Here is a 27,334-nt window from a genome sequence, read left to right as displayed (position 1 = left end):
ACTTGTTAATGCTCTTCATCTGGGCCAAATCCTCTGTCCACACTGGCCATGTGCTTCTCCTCCATCTAACCCATGGTGCCTTCTACTCCTCTCCCTTCAGGTCTCTCTCCTGGTCTTCTTTTTCTTCCCAGAATTTTCTCTCTCTCTTAAGCCAGGGAATCCTAGGCACACCTCTATCTCCTTTGCCCTGCCCAGGTCGGATGGCTTCTTATTAATTAAAAGGTGGGTCACAGATACAGCAAGCAGTAATTAGCATAAAAAACATCAGACCATCACCCAACATTTTCCCCTTTTTGTCTAAATAAAGGCCTTTTTTTATATACAATAAGTACAATTATTAAAAAATATAAAAACCAATAGGTAAGACTTATATACATAATGTTTAATCAAAAGGTATTTGGCAACCTTGAAGAAAGTATTATCTTTTTTATCTTGATGAGTTTAAAGTCTTCAATTAAATCAATATCTATCAAAGCTCAAATCTATCAACCTAGAAGTATCTTTCTAGACCTAACAGTATCTTTTTAACTCCCAAATAACTAAGTTTAATTTAAAAACTATCTGGTCTTCAACGACATCAGAGACTTGAGAAGGAATAAATTTAGCAACCTAAGTAAACAGGAAGTGCAGGTTGGCAGCTTCCAAAATGAAAAGATGACAGTTTGCTGCCTGAACAGTCACCCAAAACTATAACATTGGAGCATCATCTTCAGCCTTCTGGCCCGGTATATCTGACAGACATATTTGTGAAGCAGGAACTATTGAGGACTGGCTTACCCTGTCTTGACAGAGTTTGGCCATCAACTCTGCCTGTGTCCAAGCTTGCTTATTTTTAGGCAGAACTCTGAGGGAGAAACAAGGACATTTTTGTCCCGTGGCTCTTTTGCCACACTCAAAGCCGTCTCCACAACGAGGTTCTTTAATGCTCATCATTTTCTTTGAGGTAGGTAGGGTCCTGCCAGGAATTAACCTGTCTTATTGACAAAGAATCTTTAAAACAATAGAAACATTTTTAAATGCCATTTTTTGTAAGTCTCTGAGGTTTTTGAAGACCTTGTCTAACTATTTTACCATATCTATCTATAGAATCATATCTGTTAAAGCTAGCATGTATATTTTATACTTGACATGACTATGAATTGATCAACGATTGACTTGTATTACTTAATTATCTTAAACAGCTTACAATAACACTATCAGAGTATTGGAAGCAAACCACATATCAATTGAGTTGTATGTGTACAATACCTCGTATTACCGTAGAAATATAATGTGTGGAGAATAATATTACACTTGAATTCTATTTTAATTTGTCAAAATTAAACTTATTTGTATCAATATACAAAATTTTGTATCAATGAATTAAAATTAACCTTATTTGTGAGTGGCAATTAAGGCCTTAAGTTGAGGAGTAGATTTAATAATCTACTTTTTGTCCTATCATCCCTAAGCCAATGAGAGAACTGCCCTCCTCCCGAAAACATAAAGAGCTTCCTAAGAAACAACACTCAAAATTGACCTCTGACCCCCATGTGCACTTGTGTTCACACATACACCAGTAAGCCCACAAATACACACACCTATATACACACTCACATACACACACATGCATATGTGTACACACATGGCAGGGTGGGATAGGGAAAACGTTCTTTGTAGTATCAAGTACAGGGTGGGCTATGACTTGCTAATATCTTTGCTTCTAGCATACACTGTTTGTTTTCTAATCTGTCCACCTTCATTTCCTACCAGACCACACCCCATGTGTGTAAAAAATGGTTTGGGCACTAGCTGCCAACTTGCTTAGAACATAGACATAATAGAAGGCTATGAAGAAGCCTGCCTGCTGTTTAAGAGGAAGGGAAGGAGACCGATAGAAAATAGTGGACCCCAAATGCCCTTTGATTCACATGCCAAGATTATTCACTGCTAGAAACAACGAGCAAATGTGTCAGGTTTGAGCAGCTTCCTGTCCTTATTTTCAGTTCCCTACCAAGCCCTAAAAAAATCTAAGTCTGTCTGTGCTATGCCTGTCACTCTGAATCTGATGTCATTCCAAGCAATTTTCTAGAAGCTGTTTTGCTATTTTGCTGTAAGTCAGGTAAAAATGCATGTGTCTCTCCCATGAGAGGGACATTCACAGGGCACTGATTTTTGCATAATCAATGGCATCGATGCAGGATATTCAGACACCTGGAAATGGGGATTGTAATTGAGTCATGGCTCAGCTGCATCAAAGGAAAATACAAATATTAACCCAGGGACAGCAGCAGGGAGGCAGGTGGCAGGAGTTCCAGGCTATTTTTACAGTTCATTTACTGTCCTGGGGCTGCAGGGCAGTAACTAAAAACTGATGATCCCTACACAGTGTTAAATAGCCGCAGGCGGTAAAAATATTAATGAAGACACATATGTAATAACGCTGTCAGCGTGTGATAGAAATCAGAGCTGGCACTGTCAGGAGCTTCTCCTGTAGGTCTCCAGCACCATGGCGCCATGCGAATGCCAAGTGCCACCTGAGAACTCAAACCAAGGTAGTTCTGATACTTTTGTTTCCATTCATAAATGCAGATCCAAAGAGCAGAATCACATTGAGCATTGCCTCTTGTAAAACGTCTGCTGATGGCTACATTTTGTTGCTCCTTGAAAGTCAAAGCATGGAAAACCATTGCTAAGCTTAGAAGCCAGAGAGATGCTCAGGGTTCTGACAGGCACACAAGTGGAAACATGGCTGTGAAGGCGGCTTGTCTGTTAGCTCTTTACTCTCTGGAGAGTGCAGATCTCACTGTAGAGCTGGTGTTTATTTATTTATTTATTTATTTATTTATTTATTTATTTATCTTTCTTTGTTTCTTTTCTTTTAATTTTATTTTTTTATTAATTCATTCATATTACATCTCAATAGTTAGTTATCCCATCCCTTGTATCTTCCCATTCCTCCCTCGCTCATGCTTTCCCCCTATTTCCCTCCCCTATGACTGTGACTGAGGGGACCTCTTCCTCCTCTATATGCTCATAGGGTTTCAAGTCTCTTCTTGGTAGCCTGCTACCCTTCCTCTGAGTGCCACCAGGCCTCCCCATCAAGGGGGACGTGACATGGTCAGATATGGGGGACCAGAGTTCATGTGAAAGTCAGTCCCCACTCTCCACTCAACTGTAGAGAATGTCCTGTCCATTGGCTAGATCTGGGTAGGGGTTTGAAGTTTACTGCACGTATAGTCCTTGGCCGGTGTTTTTAAATAAACGTCTGTCCCTTCTTAGATGCTCAGAGCTGTGTTTGCAGCTGCACACACTCTCTAAAGCAGAATAGGCTGGGGATCATTTTACAGGATTAAATGTTTTGTATCAGATAACTAAATTATCCACTGTTAATACGTGATTATCTCGTCAAAGGCATTGTGTTTTAGAGGGAACCCATGGTAGCAACTGTGCTGCCCCCCAACATAGTACGCAATGAATGATGGGATGTCAGGCACTTCCTATCATCATCTTTTTTTAAAGCTAATTAACATATTAACTATGCTTGTCAAAATGTGGAGCAGATCATTTATAAATAAGCCTGTCAAACATAATGAGATTGCATATTAAATCACCTCTTCTCTATTACATCTCTGATTTAAGATTAAAATTAATTTATTTAACATTGTAGCAGCTGGGTGGTTTGGAAAAAAATCTGTGCAAGTTGTAATATATAAGAAAATGTCTGAAACAAGATTGATTTTTAGTATATTAGAAAGAATATTGCCTATTTATTAAGTATCATAAAGCTGTTTGGCATTGTTTCATATTACACAAGTTTAATGACCATATGTATTGGCAGTATCCAGTGTTCTGCCATCATCTTAGTTGATCTTTCTATCTTGAAACAAGGCAATTTATACAATAAAACTTCTTAAGACTTGGGTTTATTTACCATTATTTTAAGAGAAAGAGTCGTCCCCCCCAATCCTGAACACAGATTCTTTCTGTGTGAGGTCTGTGTTATTTTGGAAACTTGAATGATAATAATAGTAATAGTATGTACTTTCATTGGGCATAACTGTAGCTAAGCCCTGCTGTGCTTTTAAATTACTTCCCTTTTATGCAGTGAAACAAACAATGCTCACCACATCTAAATGATGACTTTAAAGTCATGTGGTTAGTAAATCGTCAACATGCACACTGTAGGACAACCTTGTCGGCATCCCTTGGTCTTTCCAATATTCTGTACTATCTCATCAGACGATTTGTAAGAAATTGGTCTCATTTTACTACTAATGTAACTCTAAAATACATACAAAGTGCCTTATAAAATATTAGACTTCAGTCCATGTAGGGTCTTTTGTGTCGCTCTGCTATTTTGGGTGGCTTTGGTTCTCACTCAGGAGCCCATGCCCTGTCTGTCTCTCCTGATAGCTTTATTCCAATATCTTCTATGACACAATTTTATTCAAGGAAGCCTCTTTTTTAAAGACATGAATCATTGGGTTGAATATAGTTTCATGATACCAGTATCTGTGCTGAATACATTTTCCCAACTCCTAGTCATTACCCTTTTATCGTTCCTGCTAAAGTGAATGAGTCCATTTTTAAAAAGAATGCTAAGTAAGAATGAAGCTTTGGATTCCTGAGCCACAACAGAGTCATCTTTCTGCCTGCGTTGTTTGCATGTTTTCTGATTATTGCAGTCATGAGGCCAAGGAAGATATGAAACAGTCGTTGTCAAATTCAGCTCTCTTATAGCTCTCAAGCAGAGCTCAAATAATGCATGCTCCAACTGACTTACTGTAGCTTCCGACAGTGGGGTGCAACAGCCACAAAGAAGGACCTGCATGTCCCTGCTGGAAGTCAGAGTTTTCAGTCCATTACAAGTAATAAGGCTTCTGAAATTTTAAGTTACTGCCTAGTTTATGAACATACAATGATACCTTTGGGAGTTAAAAATTCAGCAAGGACAATGGTACAAAGGATCCAACTGTGCCACATGACTTAAAATACACCAGAACAATAATTGGCTCTGTATTTCAGTCAAAGAGATTTGCAATAGTTTCCATGTTTAAGTCACACCCTAGGCTGACTGCTGGCTACAGAAAAGCTATCATTGCCTATGAGGTTTTGTTTGTTTGTTTGTTTTTTGTTTTTGTCAATATGGTCCTCTCACTCTGTCTGGTTGTGAAACACCAGCATGCCAAACCCAGATCTGCCTCTGGAATGATAAATAGAAGCTTTTGTTTTGTTTTGTTTTTAATGAAAAATGTGTGGTTATATTTTTACATCTCATTTATCAATGTGATTGTCTGTGAGACAAAGTGTCACTCAGTCAACATATTTGGCCACGAGAGTATCAATAATAGTATATAGGGTGAATATGTAGATATATTGCACAAATTAAGTTGCACCTAATTTCTTTTTTGTCAGTGTTGGCAAAGTACTTGGCTGCTCACAAATGTTTTCCTGACTGATTTTCAAATAGCCAGCTACACAGTCTAAGTGTCATGACATTATTACAACCTTGGGACACACTACTGCCTCACTGCAATGTGAGAATAGAAAAAGATGATTACAAGAAATTCTTGAGAAATATAAAGCTGTATCAATATTGAAAGCAGCATTCTTATTACCCTTTGGGTCTGTCAGTCAACCAAATTAAATGTCTTGTGTTTCTATTGGCTTATAGCATCCAAGAGTGCTTTAGGATATGACAATGAAATGGAAGATGCTATACTTCATTTTAAGGGAATGAACATACAGCCTCTGTCTTAGGAATTAGAAATTTCAGCTCAGGATATTGTCATATTACATGGGAGAATGGGGCGTGGGTAGACTATGATTCTATGTTTTAATCTAGAAATATGTAAATTAAGGACTGTGATAGGTAGGTTAATCCCTTTAATTTTTTGGTGTGTGTGTTTACTATATGTCCAGGAATGCTTGTATATGTGTGAAAGCCAAGATCATTGTTGAACGTCTTCCTATATTGCTCTTCAACTTTTCATTCATTCATCCATCCATCCATCCATTCATTCCTTCATTCATTTAGAGACAGGTTTGGCAGTGAAGCTGAAGTTCCTATGTTCAAGACTTGCTTGCCAGGGAATTTTAGGGACCTCCCTGTCTCCACCTCCCTGCTCTGGGATTACAGATGCATGCTGCCCATGCCATCATGCCTGGCTTCTTATGCATACGCTGGAGATCCAGACCCAGGCTCTTTGTTTGTGCAGCAAATACTGTGTGGCTGAAATATATCCTCAGCCCACCCCATTTATGTTTTAAGTTGTGTGTGTGTGTGTGTGTGTGTGTGTGTGTGTGTGTGTGTGTGTGAGAGAGAGAGAGAGAGAGAGAGCGATCTATACATATATATCCTTAAGTTTTAAATTGTATATATATACATATATATACAAAATACAGAATATATATGTATATATTCACATAGAAATCATCTTTCTGAATATGCAGTGTTTTTCCTCAGACCAGGAGCCCCAGTACACGCCTTGCTGAAGATATGCCTGTCCAGTACAGGTCAGAGCACTGGGTTCGCATCAGGCTGGCCTTCTTGACAGGAAACCCTCCAAAATCTGTATCCCGGAACTACTTTTGGTTCTTCAGAAGCTGGTAGCGGATAGATGATGTCCTCAGATCAGGGTAGATGATGGGACCTGACAAGCACACAGACAAAGCACATACTTCTCACTAGACTCCTGTGTTCCTCTCAGGGCCTCCCCATTTTCAATCATGACATGATTGAAACTCTGTTGACTACATTTCATGTATGTGTCGGAGAAGAGGCTGGTGAGAGGAAGCTGATGGGGCAGTTACCCTTTCTACACATTTCTAATCTTCCACCCCATTCCCAGCTGTCAGATCCATCTTCCCAATGTTTAGAGCCTGTGTCTCCTTGTGCTTAGCTTTGTCTGTGTTGCTAAATTGCAAATCCTCTCATTGCAGCTCGGAATTGCTGTTGTCTGTGGTCTGTGCAGATCCAGACACCTTCATGCACATCTGAAAACAGGTTATCTCTCACCCCAGGTCCCTTCCTGTCGTGTGTGTGTTAATTTGTTTTAATTTTATTTTTCTGATCAGGCATATTGGTCTCCTTGAGAGGAAAAAAGAACTGTACATTTTACAGTATGCCCTTCTCCCATTGATAACTCAATACTTATGGCTTTAACTATGATAAGATGGCTGCTTTGAGTTCTCATGAATGGGTTATTGTTAAGGTGGCCCTAGGTGGGAGCCAGTGAAATGACAGAGCTGTGGAGGAAACTTTGTGACTGCCAGCCTCTAGGCATGATGGTGGAAACAGTTAAGCCTTACTATTGTTAGTGAAATAAAAATAACTTTATATAAGAGAGCAAACTTTACAAGAAAACCAAATTTTGATTTAAGAGTCAGTTATAAAAAGGAGACAAAATATGGATTCATAGTTTTTAAAAGATAAACATTTTCCGTAAATATAAAGAATGTATTGAAGAAGGCCGACCTTTGGATCTATGTCCTGTATGTGTCCATTGTGAACTTGCTGTTTAAACACGCAAACGTTGCTAGTGATGCAGCTACCTACGTTGGTCGAGCGCTTCCTAGCATCATGTCCAGGCCTGGTCCCCAGCACCACATAAATGCAGCTGTGCTAGTGGATCCCTGCTGTCTCAGGCATGTGGTGCTGAAACGGGAGAATCTGAAGTTCAAGTTCATTCTCTGATACCAAGTGAGCTAAAGGCCAGCCTGTGCTCCATGAGACTTGGTCTCAAGAGAAAAATTAATTAGCAAGACATTCAAGAACTATCTCTCACCCACGAGAAAATTTCTAGGTCAGTGAATCTAAAAAGATGGAATGCTGGTTTGTATGCGTGGGAATAACATAATTGTGTGTAAATGGAAATGTGATTGGACAGAAACTAGCCAACTCTATGAATACCATTCATAACAGTACTCAGTAAAGAGTCTGCTGTTTTCACTGCTCATCAATGGACAAAAATGGAGGCAATTTACTCTTCATGATACTGCTTTGTATAAGATATAGTTTAAATAAGAATCATATCTTCTTTACAGATATACTGCTATATAAAATTTAAATGTATTAGCAGATTTTTTTCTAGTTTAGATGGTACAGCATGCAGTTAATAAGCTTAAATACCTAACATTTCTTTTAATTTTTTCATTGTATGTAGTTTCTCCTATTATCACTGCTAAGTAATGTCATGCAAAGAATGAAGAAAATAATGCAATAATTTTTAAGGATTTATTTCTTATGTATCTGAGTATTTGCCTACATTTATGTATATGTGCCACATGTATGCCTGGTAGGGTGGACGAGAGCATCGGATTCCCTGGGGCTGGAGTTCACAGATGATTATAAGCTGCCATGTGGATTCAGGGATCTAACCTGAGCCCCACAAAAATACCATCTGTTCTCAACCACTGAGTCATGTCTATAACCCCAAAGCAACCATTTAAAAGAACTGAAGGAAAACTTAACTAAAATAACCTACCAGTGGCCAAGAAACAGCTTGCTGAATCCATTAAAATATCCAGAACTCCAGGTCTGTGACAGTCACTTAGTGATCGCTAGAGGCGGGACCCGAGTACTGTTTTCTGGGGTGTATGAGGGTCGTTCATCTTTGCCATGACATTTTGTATTTCTCCGTATTCCCATGTGAGATGAGAGAGTCAGCTAGTGAGATACTTACCTAATTACGTTTCCTACAGAGCCAGGCAAGGCTTTTATCATTCTTTCTGATTGATAGTTCAAACAATTCCACTTTTATTCCTAGCTTTTGCCATATTTGCTTTTAGAAATTGAATATTTTCATAACCCAATGAAAATTCAACAGATTAAAACCTTATTATAGCAACAATATAAACTTGCACTTATTTGTCATGTTTAATTTAACATGTTTAACTTAGAAGCTGCTTCAGAGTTTAAGTAACACTCTGAAATCAATTTATAATTTTAGTATTGTTTTATGATGATTTTTAACCCCCCACCCCCATCTGGAGATGTTTGGTTATGTTTCCCACACTGTTTGATGGTGGCACAGAAAGAAACCAGAACACAAAAGACAAAACTATCCTTAGAATCCCAGGGTAGCCCCATTCTCATGAAGATTTCCCTTATACATACAAAGAGTCTAGACATTCATTCATTCATTTTGAATGACATTTTACAGGATACTCCAGGGTGAAAGGGAACCGATTCTGCCTTTAAACTACACTCAGGCGAAGTATTCAACAATGCACCAAAAAGTACACAGCTTTTTCCAAAAAATGAACCATGACATTCTATGATGAAAGGTGTTCTTGTCTTCATATCTTATAAATATTATCTGAGTTACTAAATGATTCTTAATTATCAGCTGCCCTGTCACTTATCTTAATGTGGTAGTGTTATAATATTCATAATCAGAGTCCATCAAAAATTCAGCTATGCCATTTGATGAATAGACTTAAATACCAATATAGTGTGCAACATAATTGAATTTCAGAATTCTCCTTGTAGGAGACTAATTTACATGAAAATTTTAGTAATAATTTTTCTTCATGATATACCATATATGGTTTTATGAAAACAAAACAGCTGAAATAGGTCATTTGCTTGGATCTTTAAGATACCCATGAGTAGATTTTTCCCCTAATTCTTTTTTTTTTTTTTTACTGTTTTTTTTATTGAAAAATAAAATCATTCATATTACATCTCGATTGCTATCCCATCTTGTGCATCCTCCCGTTCCTCCTTCCCTCCCTCTTTCACCCCATTCCCCTTCCCTATAACTGTGACTGAGGGGGACCTCCTCCTCCTGAATATGATCATATTTCCCCCTAATTCTTTGTTTTGCTGAACAGGAATTGATGCATTTGCTGAGAGAAGCCTTAGAAATATCTTGCTTATTCTGCGTCAGCTGGAAGAGACACAGACATCAAAGATGTTCAGGCTTCATAATTTGTTTTTCTTGTTCTGCCTGGTTTATGCTTAATCCTTTGAGAAGCATTACCTCTGGTTGTGTTTTAAATGACTTCCTTCTTTAATTGTTCTAAAACACACCATGTAATATCCCCATGCTGTTTGATGTAACTTTCTGCATTTTCTATTTGGTTTTCCTCAGAGTAGGCTTTGGTGGGGGTGTTTTCTTTTCCGCCCACTATACCTGGCAGCTGTTTATCTGCAGTCTGAATGTCCCTCATTATCTATATGGTTAACCACGACCCATGCTCACCTTTCTCAAATATTAAGACATCTATAAAGATCTGTAGCTGTCATATGCTGAGGGTAACTCACAGTGGTAGTAGACATTTTTTCCCTTGGCTAATTGTTTTACACTCTCTGCCAAAACTTCTAATTCTGAACACTTGATTCCAGCTCTATTTTTATCCGGCCATCCTTATGTCACCTGGATAGAAAACAGAATTACCATCTTAATATCTTTTCGTCTGATTGTGAAGACCTATTAAGACATACTCAGGAGGAAAGCTTCCAAACCTGGCGCTGAAATTGGACATGTACTTAGAAAATGCAATTTCTTTATAAGTTAAAAGCAATTGTTTTGGGCACTGCTGAAGTTCTTCTATCTCTAAAGTATGGCAATTGCTGGAGTTTCTTTGAGGTATCTTATAAACAAAGTTAAAATGGTGGTGTTTGGGGGAAAGTGGATAATTTAAAATTTTTTAATCTTATGTAGTAAGATTAATTATCAATTAGACATCTCCTTTGACTATCCCATGTGTGTGAGTACTCCTCAGACTCACTTAAGTAATTGATTGATTCATTCATTTTAAAGGCATTTTCTGAATATTTTCACTAGTCACTGTGCTGGTCACAGGGATGAGAAAGGTCCACATGCCTTCAAGATTGTGTGTCATTACACAAGAATACAGTTACATCAGTGGTAACTCTGAGGGGAAGTGCTAAGATGTATCTCTGGATACATACAGGCCCAGCAGTACGCTCTTCAGCCTGACTTGAGAAAGCCATCTGTCTAGTTAGGGTTACGATTGCTGTGATGAAACAACATACACTTTCAAATCATCATTTTAGGAAGTCAGGACAGGAACTCAAACAGGACAGGAAGGTGGAAGCAGGAGCTGATGAAGAAGCCATGAATGGGTGCTGCTTACTGGCTTGCTCCTCATGTCTTGCTCAGCCAGCTTTCTTACAGAACCCAGGACCACCAGCCCAGGGATGGCACCAGCCACAATGAGCTGGGCCCTCCCCCATAAATTACTAATTAAGAAAAAGTCCTACGGCCAGATCTTATGGAGGCATCTTCTCAATTGAGGTTCTCTCCTTTCAGATAAGTCTAGTTTGTGTTAAGTAGACATAAGACCAGCCAGCACAGCATCCTTCTAAGTTGACAGTACTAGGTGCATTCCTGGAAGAAGATGTCACAAGGGCATGGAAATGCTGGCACTTAATGCATAGGGATGTCAGATAACAACCCAGGAACAGGTAGGGAAAAAGGAGGGCAGGAGGGAAGAGCAAGTGGCTAAAGGTTAGAAGAATGCTCAGTGGCTTGGCTGTATCCCATGAAAGGCAAGGTTTTTGGATGATTCCTGGATTTATGACTGGAGACTTCAGAGATGCTAAATAGAAAACTAAAGAGAAACAAGAAAACAAAAATATTTGGTTGCTGCTTGATTAAAAATACTACTGATAGAACATATAGACCGGCACATGCTATTGAACATATGTGACCAAAGTTATCGTTGGAGCTTATGGAGCCCATGGTGTAGTCAGGGGTCCTTGCTGTTTCTTGCTGCTCTTAACTGCAGATGTGGACTCTGGTCAGAGAGACCTGCAAATTCCCTGCTGCGGCCACCCTGGAACTCCACTCCAGAGCCCATTCTTTGCTTTTGCGTATTATTTTTATTCTGATTTGCTTAATATGTAGATACATCTTGTTGGAGACATAATTTTCTTAAATAGCTTGAAAATTTAGTTCCAAGTTGCTCTTTCTGCTACAATTCTATTGTATGGACGTGAATGTTTTCTAAACAGGGATTTTCCTCACAATGTAGGGTTTTGTTTGTTCATGGCCTGAGAGCTGAGTCCTCCATAGAAGTATTTGACAAAGATATATTGTGCCTATCGGTGCCTAATGAAGCACTAACCACAGTAAATGGTGAGTGACATTTTAATCAATTCAGTCCTCTCAGTACCCACCAAGGGCATGGTGAAGTGTAATTTTTTAATCTTTCGCTTTTCAACGACTAAGAATGCTAGAATTAAAAGATCACATCTGTTATGTATAAGAAATTTTCGTACAAGTTATAATAAAAATAAGTTGATTTATTTCTTTAGTCTTTTACAAAAAAAAGTTGGCTTGTTTTGCAAGTAGATATGTTTCTTCAGAGAAAAGTGGGATAAATATATAGCCACCTTGGTGCACAAAATAGCTCCAGCTTTCTTTGGATAATAGTTTGTTTCAGTGAACCATGGCTAAATAAAATTACCTGCTAGGTTAATTAACGAGGAAGCTTTTCTGAGTTAGTGTTGAGTTTAGATTGTGGTTTACATTCAACCTAATTTAATTTACTAGTCCATTGTTTCATTGTTGTGTTTTCAGCCATAGTTCTAATACATGTTTACAGGGATTTATCGGAGGCACCCAAAGTTCTTTCAAAACAGAATTACACAGGTTCTTGCTTTTCAGTGTCTGACTTGGAGAACAGCCACCCTGGAGTAACTTAGGAGTTCGTTGCATTCTCAGATCTCAGATCTCACTCAGTAAGCCAGAGTCCAGCTTCTGATAGGATCCTGCAGGACCAGCATACACACTAGACAGAGAAACTGTTTCCCACGGTGCTGTTGGATGGACACATGGGCTGACGATGGATTTCTGGTGCCAACATGATGCTGAAAGGGGGAAAGCCAAGATAATGCACTAAGTTATGGGTTTGTTCATCTGCTTGCCTCCTTTCAAGAGTAAGTTATCAGTGTCTTGGTCTGCAGTCCTCTTTGCAGAGGTTTTGAAGATGCCGATGATTCTAGAAGTTCTGTGAAGGCTGTAGAAGTTCTCTAGACTGCATTGGAGGCCTCCCTCAGTTGCAGTTGGAGAAGCCTGCATGCAAAGGGGCAGCTTCTCCCTGCTGTGACAGTGGCAGTTCAGGTGGTCCCTGAGACCTCTGCATAGGTACTATGTTACCTTTCTTTTTAGAGATGACCATTTAGATTATGCTTGGAATCAAATATGCTTGGTGATAGATATAATTAGGTCCTCCCACTTACCTCTTTTCCCTCTGTTTTGGGACCAGACCTATACTGGACTTGAATTCATGATCTTCCTGTATCAGTCTTATACGTGCTGTCACACTCTGTCATAAAATCTAACCAGGACTTTAACAAACAGGTACTGCAGAATGCATATTAGTAAGTGATTTTGGCAACCTCACTCTATTCCTCCCAGTTTGAGAATTTGGTTATATAATCAAACACAAGGGTCAAGAGACAGAGAGATGCTCAGAGAAAGGAATACAACATGCCCAGGTATGGCTCTGGCTCCTCGACTGGCAGTTAGCCATTCTTTACCTTGTCTTTCTCTCCTCCTTCACTATGAGATGATGCAGCCATGGTGAGGGCCCCTCTCTAGAACTCATGCCTGTTGTTCAGACTGTCACCTACCCTAACTGGGAGGTACATACATTTCTTTTTGTGTATACCATGACAGTAGTAACAGGAAAAAGGCTGTATAAGCTTCCAATCTCCATTATTTAGTACAAGGAAAAGAAAACTTAAGATATAATGTAAAAATGAATTCTCCTTTTATCAGCATGCAGAGTCAGTGATGGAGGGTATAGACATAGTGTAGGCAGATAGAAAGAAAAAAAAAAAACTCCTGAAATCACAGATCTCAGCTACTGTGCATTTACATATAAAATTCAGCTCAATAGACTGAATGTCCTAGCATTTATGCTATAAAATAAAAGGTAATTCTCTCAAGAAATGAGATACTGTTCTCTCCAATCTTCTAGATAGAAAACAAAAACTCTTTGTGATGTTGACTCATGGAGATAAATTCTTCCTTCACCCTGTCGTACCAACCAATGCCCAAACCCTCCATTTTGAGAAGCAATCCCTCCAGGACTTGTTTCTGAAGCATCTCCAGATTCACACTGTCTCGGTGGCTCGTCCTTATCTAAGGGATGCTGTGGATGCAAAGTGACAGAAAGGAGTAATCTGAGAAGCCTCTCAACTAACATGGTGACAGGTTAATGACAGTGTAGTGTATGACTGAAAAATACTAAGTGTGAACATCATTTTTACACCACAGAAATAAGTGCGTGAAATAATACAGATGTTGATTAGCTAGATTTTACTCTCACACACATTTCAGAGCATCATGTCAATATTTTATCGAAATATATATACATATATAGTGTGTCAATAAAAGCAAATAAATCTGAAGAGGAAACAATGCTTGTATCTTTCAGAGGCTATATGAAGCTCCATAGTAGGCAGGCCTATAGGCTGTATATCATTCTGCACTTATCCCTCCCTCAGCCTCTGGAAAAGGAGCCTACATTTTGCCTACTGCGATCACTGCTAGGACTGGGAAGGGTCAGATGACTTAACAACTAGTGATTGTAATGGGTTCAACTCTGAAAGCTGTAATGAATTTCATTTTAATTAATTTCATTCACATGGATGTTTTTGCCTGCACGTATATCTGTGCAGCCTGTGCATATAGTGTGTCCCTGGGCATCCAGCATCTCCAGGGGCTTCAGAATCTCTGGAACTGGACTTAACAGGCAGTTGTGAGCTGCCATGTGGGTGCTGAGGACAGAACCCCACCCAGTCCCCCTTGCAACCTGGATCCCCTGGAATAGCAGCCAGTGCTCTTAACTACTGAGCCTCTCTCCATCCCCTCTGAGTGTCTGTGGGTATATCCAGCTGTCAAGTGTCTCCCTTTGAGTGAGGAATAGAAGAAAGGGGGGTTGTGTATGTACTCACTGTGGAGTAAAACAAAAATTTTACAAAAGCAAATATCAGCTCTAGCTGTTTTTAGCCTTTCTTCCACTTTTTCACACAAAGCCATATCAGCAGCACTTGACTCTCTCAAGACTCTCTACTTACTAGATTCTGTTTCCTCTGCTTGGAAGGCCCCATCCATGGGGTCCCGTATCACGTGATCCAACAGGCTGACACTCTCTAGCTCTTCTGGCCTCGAGATCCCTGAGTCTCCCTAGACTTCCACACCGAGTGTAGCATGTCCTGTTCTCCATCTTGCCGCGGAGCTATAGGATATACTAAAAATCTGTGTTTGTGTATATGGAAATGCGATATGATTGTCCTAATTTGGCAATGGCCCTTAAATTTTGTTTGAACTTACCCATAATGAGGAGTGAAGCTGCAAAATGTTTTTTTTGTTTTTTGTTTTTTGTTTTTTTTTGAGTATAGAAGAAACCAATATCACACATTAGAGAAAAGTATAAGTCATCTGTTTAGTCTCTTAATACAAAAGGATGTGACTGGGTTGGGTAGATCTCAGTGGGAGAACACATGCTTAGCATGTGCAAGTCTCTCCGTTTGATCCCCAACCCAGATCAAATGAGAGGAGAAAGGATATCTGGCTAGGGATTTAGTTTAGAGGTAGGTCTTTTGTCAAGGTGGGGGAGCCTTGAAGCCAGCAGTACCAAAAACAAATAAACAAAAGAGGAAGGAAGAGGAGGGAAATATTTTTAAAAGATATTTTAAGATATTATGAATCCACTATAGATTATCCAACCAATTTGCAGAAAGAAATAGAGAGGTTTTTTTTCTGTGACAGTTAGTAATAAATACTGATTATTATTTTCCACATTATAGCTTACTTTTTAGCATTTAAAATCATGTAATTAATTTTGACTAAGTTTATTTAAGTTCACTTTTATACTGTTTTTATTCCTAACTTTGTATTCTTTTTCACAATAAATAGTACCAAATTAAAGGCATCCAGGCCTGAGAAGGCACCTCTCTTTGCTTATTATGGCAAAGAATTATAAATTTTGTTTCAAATTCTATTTTAAAATTAAAAAAATATTTTTACTTGGGTATGTGCATGTATGTGTGTGGGAGGTGTCTATACACGTGAGTGCAGTGCCTACAGTAGCCAGAGACTTCAGGTTACAGGCAGCTTTAAGCCAGATAATGTGGGTGCTAGAAGCAAACTCAGGTCCTCTAAAAGAACAGTACATTCCCTGAGCCAAATCTCCAGCCTTCAGGACATTTTGGCTAGTGATGTGACTGAAATCCATTGCTCTCCATTTTATTTATTTATTTATTTATTTATTTTCTCTCCATTTTAACAACACCAAAAAAAAAAAAAAAAAAAAAGCATTTATAATTCATATGCAGATGACCTAAGTTAAATTTATAAAACTGGAGTTCCAAAGGTTGAAAGCTATGTGTGCCTGGGTGGCCACATCAAGTTATCTTGCCAGCTCAGCAATCCTAGAGTCTGGTGTCAGTGTATTAAATTGCATGAGGCCTTTTAACTGAGCTTTTGCACCAGACCGTGTTTTTTCTCTGTAGTGTGTATGTGTATTCCTGTGGTGTATGCATGTGTGTGTGCAGATGTAGAGGCTGGTGTGCCTACTTGTGGAGACCAGGGGAGGACATCAGGTGTCCTACTCTGTCCCCTTTGTTCTACTCCCTTGAAACAGGGTCTCTCACATAAACGAGCCACAGTGATCTTCCTGTCTGTCTTAGCCCCCACAGTGCTAGGATTACAGGTGTCCGTGGCCATGCTCAAGTCTGCATGTGTGTGCTGGGAATTTGAACTTGGGTGTTCATGCATGCAGAACCAACCACCGTGAGTTGTCTCCCCAGCATCGCCTATCTTTTTCTTAATGAAGACTTTAGACTCTGCAGATAGTCATAATATAACCATTCAAATTAAGAAAAGAAGACAGGTCCCATATACAACATCATTTCTTAAGTGAGGTGAGTGAGTGAATAAGTAGATGGATTCGTTCTTAACAACCCGCTCAGTGCCATCAACTTACTTTGTCTGTTAAAGAAGCACAAAACTAATGGTAAAGAGAAAGGGCGGAGGCAGGCAGTGGCTTCTTCATGTGAAATTGAAGGACTTTTATTGCTGCCTGGCAGTTCTAGTAAAAAAAAAAAAAAAGATACATGGTATAATTCTACTTATAATTTATTTTCTTGTGCATTATAATTTCTTTATGGTCGCTAAGTATATTCTTTGAGCTTCATTAGTGTAATCTTAAGTGTCTTTGAGAAAAATGATGTCATAGAAACCATCCATTAGGAATGAATGTCCAAATCTCTTAGCCAGCCAGCCAAGCATTTAAAATCTACAGAGTAACAGTATCGTTTTCTTCCAACTGAACAGAAGTGAAGTGTCAGTTTATCTGCTAAGTATTATATTTTGGAAACGATGTAAACTAAGAAAAGTAGCTGAACAAGAAATTCTGTAGGCAGTTCCGACAGTGTGATTGTTACCTCCCCCATCCCTCCAGACAGCTCAGCCCTATGCACATAGGAAATGGTCAGCTTCACAGTCAAAGATGCCGAGTAAGGGGGCAAGAGGAAAGACAGAGGCAGAAAACAGGAAGGTGTGGGTATTCCAAATTCACAATGCTTAATGTGGACTTGAATAAGAGGACAATGGAAACTTGGGTCAATAGGCTTGCAAAAAATTCTTTGCAGAAAAATTTAGAAAACTACCATACTAGCATTTTAAGTAGATGCAGTCAGACATCTGAACTCCATCTGTCTAGAATGAGATGAAACTAATTCTCATTCCCCGAGTGAAATTCTGTTTATGATGTAACCTGGGATTTACACAGGCATTCTGGCGTATAAACCCTTCTGTGCATGTTTAAGTAGAAGTGATGGGGCACGCATTGTGAGAAAGTCATTCCAACTAACGTATGACTTTAATTCGAAACAGTGTTGGTCACAACTGTGACAACAACTGAAATGGCTGCACAGAAGTAGGTCACTTGTCTTTTACCCCATGGGACTCTGACGTAAGTTAGCGATACAATGGTTTGCTTGCCCTAGATTGAAGTAAATGCAGCATTTGAAGAAATGGCCTGGTATTGTCAGTCAGGAAACCTGCTCACGTTCAAGGCAGAGACATTAAAAATGATAGAGAATGATTCAAAAATAGAGCTGAAAAAAAAAATTACCAAGCATTCTGCACGGCCTGGTCTCCTGCAGGCAGGAATCAGATCGGGTCAGAGGTTTTCATGTGCAGGAATGAGAGAGAGAGCACGCGCACTCTGTTCTAGTTCTTTGTCATTAGTGTGACTTCCCTGGCTTATTCCAGGTCCCTTCCATCTTATTCCAAGTGACTTGTTCTCCCAGGTCTCAGCACGTGTACTTGACTAGCTGTCTGCCTGTATGGTGGACAGGTATTATGAACATGGCAGTTCAGGTAGGTGGCAGGGTTGAGCTCACTGGATCGTCATAGCAAGCTTATGGCAGGGGTGGGCATGGGGGGAACGATCTTGTATACTAGCTAGAAAGTACAGGGCCCGCTTCCTGGAGGAGATGACAGTGATGCAGGGTTAGTGCCTGCATTGGTTTTAGAGCCCAAGAGCTAATGTGTGAAGGGAAGCTGTTCCAAGGAATGAGACATTTCTGTTTGGCAGGGTATGAATCTGGCTCAGCAACCCTGTGCTTAGCTGCCCTCAACCATCTCAGCAACTCATGCCTGGGCAGAATCTTTGGGGTTTGTGGTCAGAGCATTTGTGGTTTTTCAAAGTTTCCCAGATGATGCTGATGGGGAGCTCACTGAGAAGCACCAGCAGCTGAGAGAGAATAATAGTCCATTACGAATTTGTGAACCGTAACTGGAAAAGGTGCCAGGACAGGACCACAGAAGCTTTCCTGTGTCAAGCCAAGGATTTCTTCACCTACAGGGAGGAAATGCTGAAACCTGCTGCATCATTGGTTTCCATTGTGTTCCAAGCCAGCGTGGCTGCACAAGTTTAGAGTCCACCCAGGGCAACAGAAAAAGGGGGTGCAGAGTGTGGGTCTAGGTGTGCCTCGCAGCTTTGGTTGACCACTGAGCGTTCTCTGGTGTGGGGACATTCAGTTCTCTGATTTGGTTTTCTAAGCAGAATTATAGAAGTTTTTTTTAAATAATAATTATTCTCTCTTCAGGGGAGTTGGCTGTATCTTTGTTGAGATGATCCAAGGAGTCGCTGCATTTCCAGGAATGAAAGATATTCAGGATCAACTTGAACGAATATTTCTGGTAAGTTCTATACAAAGTGCTTCTCAGAAAAACTTGTCTCTAATTAGTTCTTTAGTGACTTGATGAACTGCCTGAAATAATTTAAGACATATTTGCCCATTGTCACATTTAGTTCTAACATATTTCTTTTTGCCTTTAAGAAGCAGAGAGTTAATTGACATGTCCTTTTAAATTATCATATGTGAATAAAATGATAAAGCAGTAAGAATGTGTGAGATAAGAGAAGTACTGTAGACTAATGGGCTGCAGTGAACATCCAGGCACAATGGTTGCATCTTCCAAGAAGGAGGAGGTCCCCTGTGTACCATCCTCCACGCGTGGACTGTAGTATTCAATTGCTAGCTGCCTTCTGTCACATTGAATTTGAGGAACGGTAGGTGAGGAGAGCATGGAGACCTTCCGGAGGAGATAACCAGGCAAAACTTGTCTCAGCCAGGTCTTCAAGATTGCTCTCTCCTCTCTGAGAAGTCAGATGGTAGCATGTTCCCAGGAGATGACGTGAGGCAAATGGTGCCTCACCTCTGTCATCTTCTTCCTTAGAGCATATAAGTCCACCCTAACTATGCCTCATACAACATGAAACCAAATTACAGGACAGTTTACAAGATTCCTGACTCGCATTCTCCAAAGCTTGCCAATGTCAAAAGCAAGAGGAGTCTAAAAAACTATCATAATCCAGTGAGGAAGTGAGGAGGATGTGGCAGCTCAGAGTGATGTAGTCTCTTGGATGGACCTCTGGGTCATCAAAAGTCAACAAAGGAAAACTAGTGAGACCCACATGAAGTATGGGTTTTACTTAATGCCATGTATCAGTGTGGGTGTTTATTTGTGGCAGATGTACTAGGTAAAAATTTAACATGAGAGCTGAACGAAGGGTGTGCAGGAACTCTCGCTGATATTTTTGCAACCTTTACATAATTTAAAATTTCTTCTAAAACTAAAGGCATATCTTGAGTTTCGGCAAAAGGTTGTCTTGAGCCAGCTTGTCTGTGTCTGTCCTCTTCTGTCTTGGACAAGGCCTTATTCACTTGCCGAGGTTGTTTCTTCATGGATGAGAGAGGAGTATGAACAATACGCTTCTCACTTTGAGGAATCATTGGCTTAAAATAAAAAGTGTTTCTTAATTGCCTAGTACGCGTAGTATATGCACATCATTTTAATGTCAAGTACTTTGTTTGGGGGGAGGGATTTTATGCTAGTTACTAGCCATAAATATTATATCATTTTAAACAGAGAATAAGATCTAGACAAAGTAATAATTTTACTTAAAGGATTTAAATTAAACACATTGTGATAGCTCATGATACCATACTTTCTCCTTACTTACAAAACTCCCCTGTAAAACCGCTGAGGTGGATTTCAGTGTAGACCACATCAGGAGATTCCTGACGACCATTTGCTCTAGAGATGTGAGCTTTCCTCTAGAGATGTGACAGGAGGATGTTCCACATGGATTGAGACGCTGTCACTATTGTGTTTCCCTCCTATCAGCTATGAAACAGTGAGAAAGAGACTAGTTGGATTGGGCCAGCAGATTATTTGAGAGACAAATGTTTCTCATGTGAGAAACATTTTACTTCTACTAAGAAGAAATTATTCATATAATATATATGAGTCATAATATGTGAGTGATTTAGTTTAATTTACTTAAAAATTTTGGACTTATTTTCTGCATATGAGTGTTTTTGCTTGAATGCATGTCTGTGCACGATGTGCTTGTCTAGTGCCCACAGAGGTCACAGAGGGTGTTACATTCCCTGGAACTGGAGTTATGGATAATTGTAAGCTGTTTTGTAGGTGCTGGGAATCAGACCTGAGTCCTCTACAAGAACAGGAGTCTTTATCCACTGACCATCTCTCCAGCCCAGTTAGTTTAGTTGATGGTGATGGTGGTTTGGTTTTCATGCAGTCTGTCATAGTCTCAAGCTCTTTATGTAGCCAAGGATGACCTTGAACTTCTGCTCTACAGATGTGGACCATCATGAGTACTTTTATGCAGTGCTAGGGTTGAGCATAGTCTTTGTGTATGCCAGACAGTCACTCTGCAGCTGAGCTATACAGCCAGCTCCATGGGTATAATCCTTATAAACATATTTTTGTTTCCTATTTTCTAGAACCACCATTTTCACTGAGTTAATTTAAACAACTTATTCCTAAGTATTCTTTTTCCTTCCTTTTCTCTGTGTGTATAATGATGTATGTATGCATAGTCACATGTGTGGTGGTACCTGAGTGTACATGCATATGTGCGCATAGGAGTGTGGAGGCCCAGTGCTGATTCTGGAATCTTTCTAGATTTCTATTCCATCTTATTATTTCGAGGCACAGTGTCTTAATCAAACTCAGGGCTCACCAGTAAGGTTAGGCTTGCTAGACAGCTTGCTGTGGCCATGCTTTTCTGACACTGGAGTTATAAACATGCCAGCCTGACACCTAGGTGGTTTCTGGAAATAAAAACTTCAGTTGCTCTTGTAGCAACTATTGTAAACACTGAGCCATTTCTCCATGAGCCCTTCCACATATTTTGTGACTGTATAAAACCATTGAACATACTGTTTTAATGAAGTATATTTTATATGTTTTCTATATCATGCTAAGTCATATCTAAATATTTAGCCTTCAGGTTTGCTTACTACATAAATACAGTCATTATATTACTTGTTACATTCTGAGACTGGTTTTTTAAGTTTTTAGTTAGCTTTTAATACTGAATCCTATTAAACAATAATTAAATAACCTTTTCAAGTGTTTTATTCTTCTCTATGATAAAATAATTACTTTCTTGTATTTAAAATAAGAAAGCTAGGTTTGCAACCTTTAACCTTAGCACTTAGGAGGCAGAAACAGAAGGATCGGGATTTCAAAGCCAGACTGCTGCCTAAATCCCCGTCTCAATAAATAGGTAAATAAGAAAACATAACAAGATTAGTTTTTTTTTTCTTGGATATTATTTTAGGATGAGTTCAGAAGAAACCTCAATAGTTATATAAATGAAGTATATACTATAGCAATAGAACTGACTTACACAACAGCAAATTCTTACTAGAAATGTTTGTATAATGCAAATAATTTGTGTCCAGGAGCGTTGTTGGATTTCTTCCTGTAAGGATATTTAGCTCCCATTTCTTAATTTTATGGCAATGCTTTTCTAATTTTATGGGTATCCAGAGACCTTTGAGCCATGGCTAGGCTTTTAATAAGCTAAAGAAATAAATCATTACAAATTTCCCATGAGATTATTGGTGTACCAAGCCACAATTTGCTCTTCTTAGAGCACAGAGACCCATAAACGCAGATAACCATTGTGACTGCTGGCAGTAAATGTTTCATTTTCCACAGATACTTGAAGTGCATAATGCTCTTTAAGATAAACTATCCTGCGGTGGTTAGGAGCTGAAGACCACCTTTTGTGGAAGGTTACTGATTTAGAATTAAATGACAGTACGGATTTGCCCCGAAGAATTAGAAAACAAATCAAAATAAAAAGTCTAGGAACTTTGGAAAGCAAATATTATAATCGTAAATTTTGTGTATTCTCCTCTGGATTGTTGATCTGCTATATGACATGTTAAGCAAGCTACTCTCGGGGCTTGTCGATCACTGGATAAGGACATTGGACAAGCTCAATGAGGTTGAATCAATGGGAAAACATTCTTTTCCTCAGTGAGCTTTTATATCTGGCCTAAACAGGAATGGCTATTAAATGGGGATTAAATCCCCTTTAAGAGGCATCTACTGGAAACTGCCAGAATCTCTTTTCTAAAGTGGCAGCTGTACATATAGAAAAGCATTGCCAAGAAGACAATCAACTGTGGAAGTCATGAAATGTGGGATTGTTTGTTTTGTTTCGTGTCTTGATATTGGGATTAAGTCCATTCATTTCCCTCTAAACTGTGTATTAAAAGGTGGTTAATAACCTTGAAGCACAAAATTAATTCCTTGTAACCTAAGATAGTCAATATAATTAGTTTCCACATACCGAGTCTATATTAAAAATGAGCAAGGCAGCAGAGCTCAGTCAGTGAAAGCCTTTCTGTTTTGCTTTCTTTATGTATCGCTCTTTCATGGGAGAGAGCAGGTCACATTTTTAACAAATCCAATTAGTTCATTTTCAGAGCATCATAATCATGTTGCTATGCAAGGTGAGCTGGCATTGCTTCAGTCTCCACTTTCACATGAATTCATTTCCCTTGAATTCATGATGTTCATATGCAAGGCATGAAGAAAAGCGGTAGACTTTGTACAAATCCTATTCAATGTGGAGTTGCCTGTGCATATTTACTAGGGCAGCTTTGCTGGAATATGGGGAGAGTGGTTTGTTTTAATTTTCAGCATTGCCTATTTTAAAATATAACATGCTGTGTTCTGTTCACCTCCGTTAGCTGTAAAACATAAGCAGCATATACATTCATTTAGGTGAGTGACAAAAGTCACAACTAATAAGAATTTCTATTCTGAACACAATGTTCTGGCTTGAAAAAAAAAAAAAAAAGAAGAAGAAGAAGAAGCCCACATGGTAGAACCCTGGGAATATGTGTCACTCACTTCCAAACAGCTGAGCAAATGACAGAGGGTACAAGGACAGCTGTCAGAGACTTCGACAGATGCTTCTGGGTTTATGCGGCTCATGGCCCAGAGTACAGCACTGGTGACAGTGGGACCACATGCTTCTGTTTTACAGGCCTGCTTTTTCCTCCCTGTCTCTGAACGTTGATAACCCTGGCGATGTCACTCATATCTGCCTGCCAGAAGTTCTTCTGCCAGTTGTTAACCTAGTTTATATTATTTGATTGGTACATTGGTGAAAATATTCCTCCTCATCAGTGTGTCACTCAGGATTTAAATCTCTCTCTCTCTCTCTCTCTCTCTCTCTCTCTCTCTCTCTCTCTCTCTCTCTGTTTCTTTCTGTCTCTCTCTCTCTGTTTCTTTCTGTTTCTTTCTGTCTCTCTCTCTCTCTCTGTTTCTTTCTGTTTCTTTCTCTCTCTCTCTCTGTTTCTTTCTGTCTCTCTCTCTCTCTGTTTCTTTCTGTTTCTTTCTGTCTCTCTCTGTTTCTTTCTGTTTCTTTCTTTCTCTCTCTCTCTCTCTCTCTCTCTCTCTCTCTCTCTCTCTCTCTCTCTCTCTCTCTCTCTCTCTGTATGTGTAAGAGAGAGAGAAAAGATAGTCCATTTAACTTTAAACCTTCAAGATTCTTAAGCCCCCATGTTTCTATTTGAACTGACTGTGAGAGAATACCCTAGTTGCTGTCCTTGTGTACCCTTGTGTACCCCATTGACACAATGGGGTTGTGTCAAGGGGCTGCACAATGTGCTAAGGAAGCCATACAGAGTGTGTGGAAAAGCTACACGGCCATAGGGGACTGTGGCAGCTATAGAGGCATGCTGGTGTAAGCTATTTGTCCCATCGTTGCCCTCATTCTGCTTAGCCTAGGTTGTTTCCATTGGGCTGCGTCAGCTCTTTCACTGCAGTTCTCAGTACAGTGTGATGTGGAAGAGTCATGTGCTATTATGACATCTGTGTAGAGCCTGGCCGCTGCTATCGAGACACAAGAGCGACAGGCTGCAAGAACCATAAAAAATGTAGTTCCTGCACCAAGATAGGAAATATGTCTTCTTCAAGGCTGTCAAATACAAGTAGCCCAAACACTAAGAATGCAACATCTGTGTAATTCCTGATTGTGTCGCGGTTCTTCTTGCCATAGATAATCTACTGTATATATGTGTAATAATATAAATGTATACATACAAAAATAAAATAATTTTAAAAACGTAGTTCCTGGTGACTGCTGAGCACCTGATGAGCAGATAGAAGACTCAGCAACCATACTGAAGCTTATGTTAATTAAAGTATTAAAAGATTGAACCTTGAGTAAGTCACCTTCTCTAATTGAGTAAGTCACCTCCCTCTAATCTGTAGAGGGAGGAATGAGCTAAGTAAGTTTAGTTCTGTCTTACAACTGTTGCATTTTTATATAATTTTATTTGTTTTTTAGTATGTGTGTGGGGTGTGTGTGTGTGTGTCCATTTGTGTGTGCTCAGGTGCAGGAATGCCACAGTCCACATGTGGAGGTCAGAGAACAACTTGTTGGAGTCAGTTCTTTCAGACACAAATGGCCATCAGGCTTGGAGTTAAGTGTTTTTACCATTTATTGACAAAAAAATTTTAATTCTAAAAATGTATGGTATTATAAGATTAGGCCTCAGGGTTGTGGATGATTAAAGAAGACATTTCTAGGAAAGGTTTTTTTGGGGGGCATTGAAGAAAGAACAAGGGTTGAAGATGTGGAAACAAGTGGGGTATGTGGAGAAACACAGGAGGTGATGGATTAGCTCTGGGGCACGGGCAGTAGGAGTGGACCTTGTGTGTGTGTGTGTGTGTGTGTGTGTGTGTGTGTGTGTGTGTGTGTGTGTGCACAGTGGGCTGTTTGGGACTGGTGATGGGTAAAACCTCATTCCCACAAGAGAAGACGGTCAATACACAAATAAGGAGATACTTTTCCATCGCTGCTGTGGGAGGCTCTGGCTTTCTTACCATGCTCAGGTGCTATCTATGAAGATGGTACTTGCTGATTGACGGTAGTAGGCAGAAGGCACAAAGATACTGGGAATGCGATCATTTCAGGCAGAGGGAATAGCTCCTGGCAACAGTATTAAAATGAAAGTTCTCAAGACCAAATCTGTTAAAAGTATTCTTCTTTATAATCAAAGTGGGTTCTAATACTACTTTGACTTTCTAAACATAAACCATTCTTCACTTGGGAGGTTTGTCTTGTGTGTCAATCACTCAGCTCGTGTATCGCTTACTATCAGATACTAAACTGATTCATAGAGAATTTGCAGAGCACCTGAGTGAGTGTCTTAGGCTGGTGATAAGGGCTCAGTTCACCATGAGACTTAGCATGGATGAAGGAAAGGAGAAATGTTTCCATTTGGAAGAGCAGATGTTGGCTAAGAGGAGACAGAAGACTGCCCGGACTGCAGAAAGCATGGGCTCAGTCTCTGCACGTCAGAACCAGAACCTGAGGGCTTTGTCCTCTGCCCCGTGTAATGCAGTGAGGTTAGTGAGGCTACTGAGAAAAGGCCATGTTTGAAACATCTGAACAAATACTTCTATGATGCTAGATTGGGAGAACCAGGTTGCAGTGTATTGATGGTGTGAGTAGGCTATGAAAAACTAAAAACCAGTGAGGATAGCCATGTTGAGAGATTGGTCAGCAGAGAGGACTGATGTTCCCCTAAGGGTACTTTAAAGTCAGTATTTGTATGTGTTATGATATATCATAAATATTTTCTTTGTTGAAAATAAGCCTTTTTCCTCACATAATCTGTCCTATTTATGGTTTCCCCTCCCTCTATTCCTCCTAGTTCCAATGCACCTCCTCTCCCTTCCAGAGCTCCCCCATTCCTATCTCTCATTAGAAAAAAAAAAGGATTTTAAGGGCTAATTAAAATAAAAATTAACACATTCTATAGGTCAACACAAAGAGAGTAAGAAAAGAGTCCAAAAGAAAGCACAAGAAAGGAACTCACTTGTTCGCACCCTGAGGATTCCATAAAAACACTAAACTGGGAGCCATAATATATATGCAAAGGATCTGTAGGGTTAAAAAAAAAAAAATATATATATATATATATAATGCATAATATATTTAATTCTATATTTATATATTTATTTGTTTACGTATTTATATATACTTATATGTTATATAGGCTAAATTATATATATATGTATATACATACATAGTATATATATAAAGTTATAAGACAAGAAACCTTCAAAGATACCATTGAGCCTCTTGGCCATTCACTCCTGGGAACGCAGTTACCCTTATGTGTGCTTCATTTCCCCAGTGAGACTGCCTTGGAGGAAACTAAATTTTCATTTGCATGTGGTTATTACTTGGATATTGCTTTTGGGTTAGGGACGGGGGCTTGTGTCCGCTTCTACTTCCAGCTCTAGGACACCATCTTGTGAAAACTCTTGCAGACCTTGGGCATGCAGCCTCAGTCTCTGGAAGTTCATATGTGTAGGTCTTGCTGATTTTGAGGCCCATGTTTTCCTTTGTGTACTCTGTCCTCTTTGGCTTTGTACACTCTTTCTGCCTCCTCTTCACGGGGGTTCCATGCACCCTTTGGGAGAGGAATTTCATGGAGACGTCC

At 39.5% G+C, this 27,334-nt stretch overlaps 1 protein-coding gene across 6 annotated transcripts in view; it reads left to right on the top strand.

Moving 5' to 3' along the window:
• Cdk14 (cyclin dependent kinase 14) overlaps positions 1 to 27,334 on the top strand; it is a 539,697-nt gene that overhangs the window by 318,091 nt on the left and 194,272 nt on the right. For all 6 annotated transcript variants that reach the window (XM_051152013.1, XM_051152018.1, XM_051152014.1 and 3 more), the window contains one exon: positions 19,085 to 19,178. In XM_051152013.1, coding sequence (XP_051007970.1) covers positions 19,085 to 19,178 — 94 coding nt within the window. The remainder of the gene's footprint in view (positions 1 to 19,084; positions 19,179 to 27,334) is intronic.

The sequence above is a fragment of the Acomys russatus genome, chromosome 10 (genome assembly GCF_903995435.1).
Source record: "Acomys russatus chromosome 10, mAcoRus1.1, whole genome shotgun sequence".
Taxonomy (NCBI): Eukaryota; Metazoa; Chordata; class Mammalia; order Rodentia; family Muridae; genus Acomys; species Acomys russatus.
This window is presented reverse-complemented; position numbering and strand designations above follow the sequence as displayed.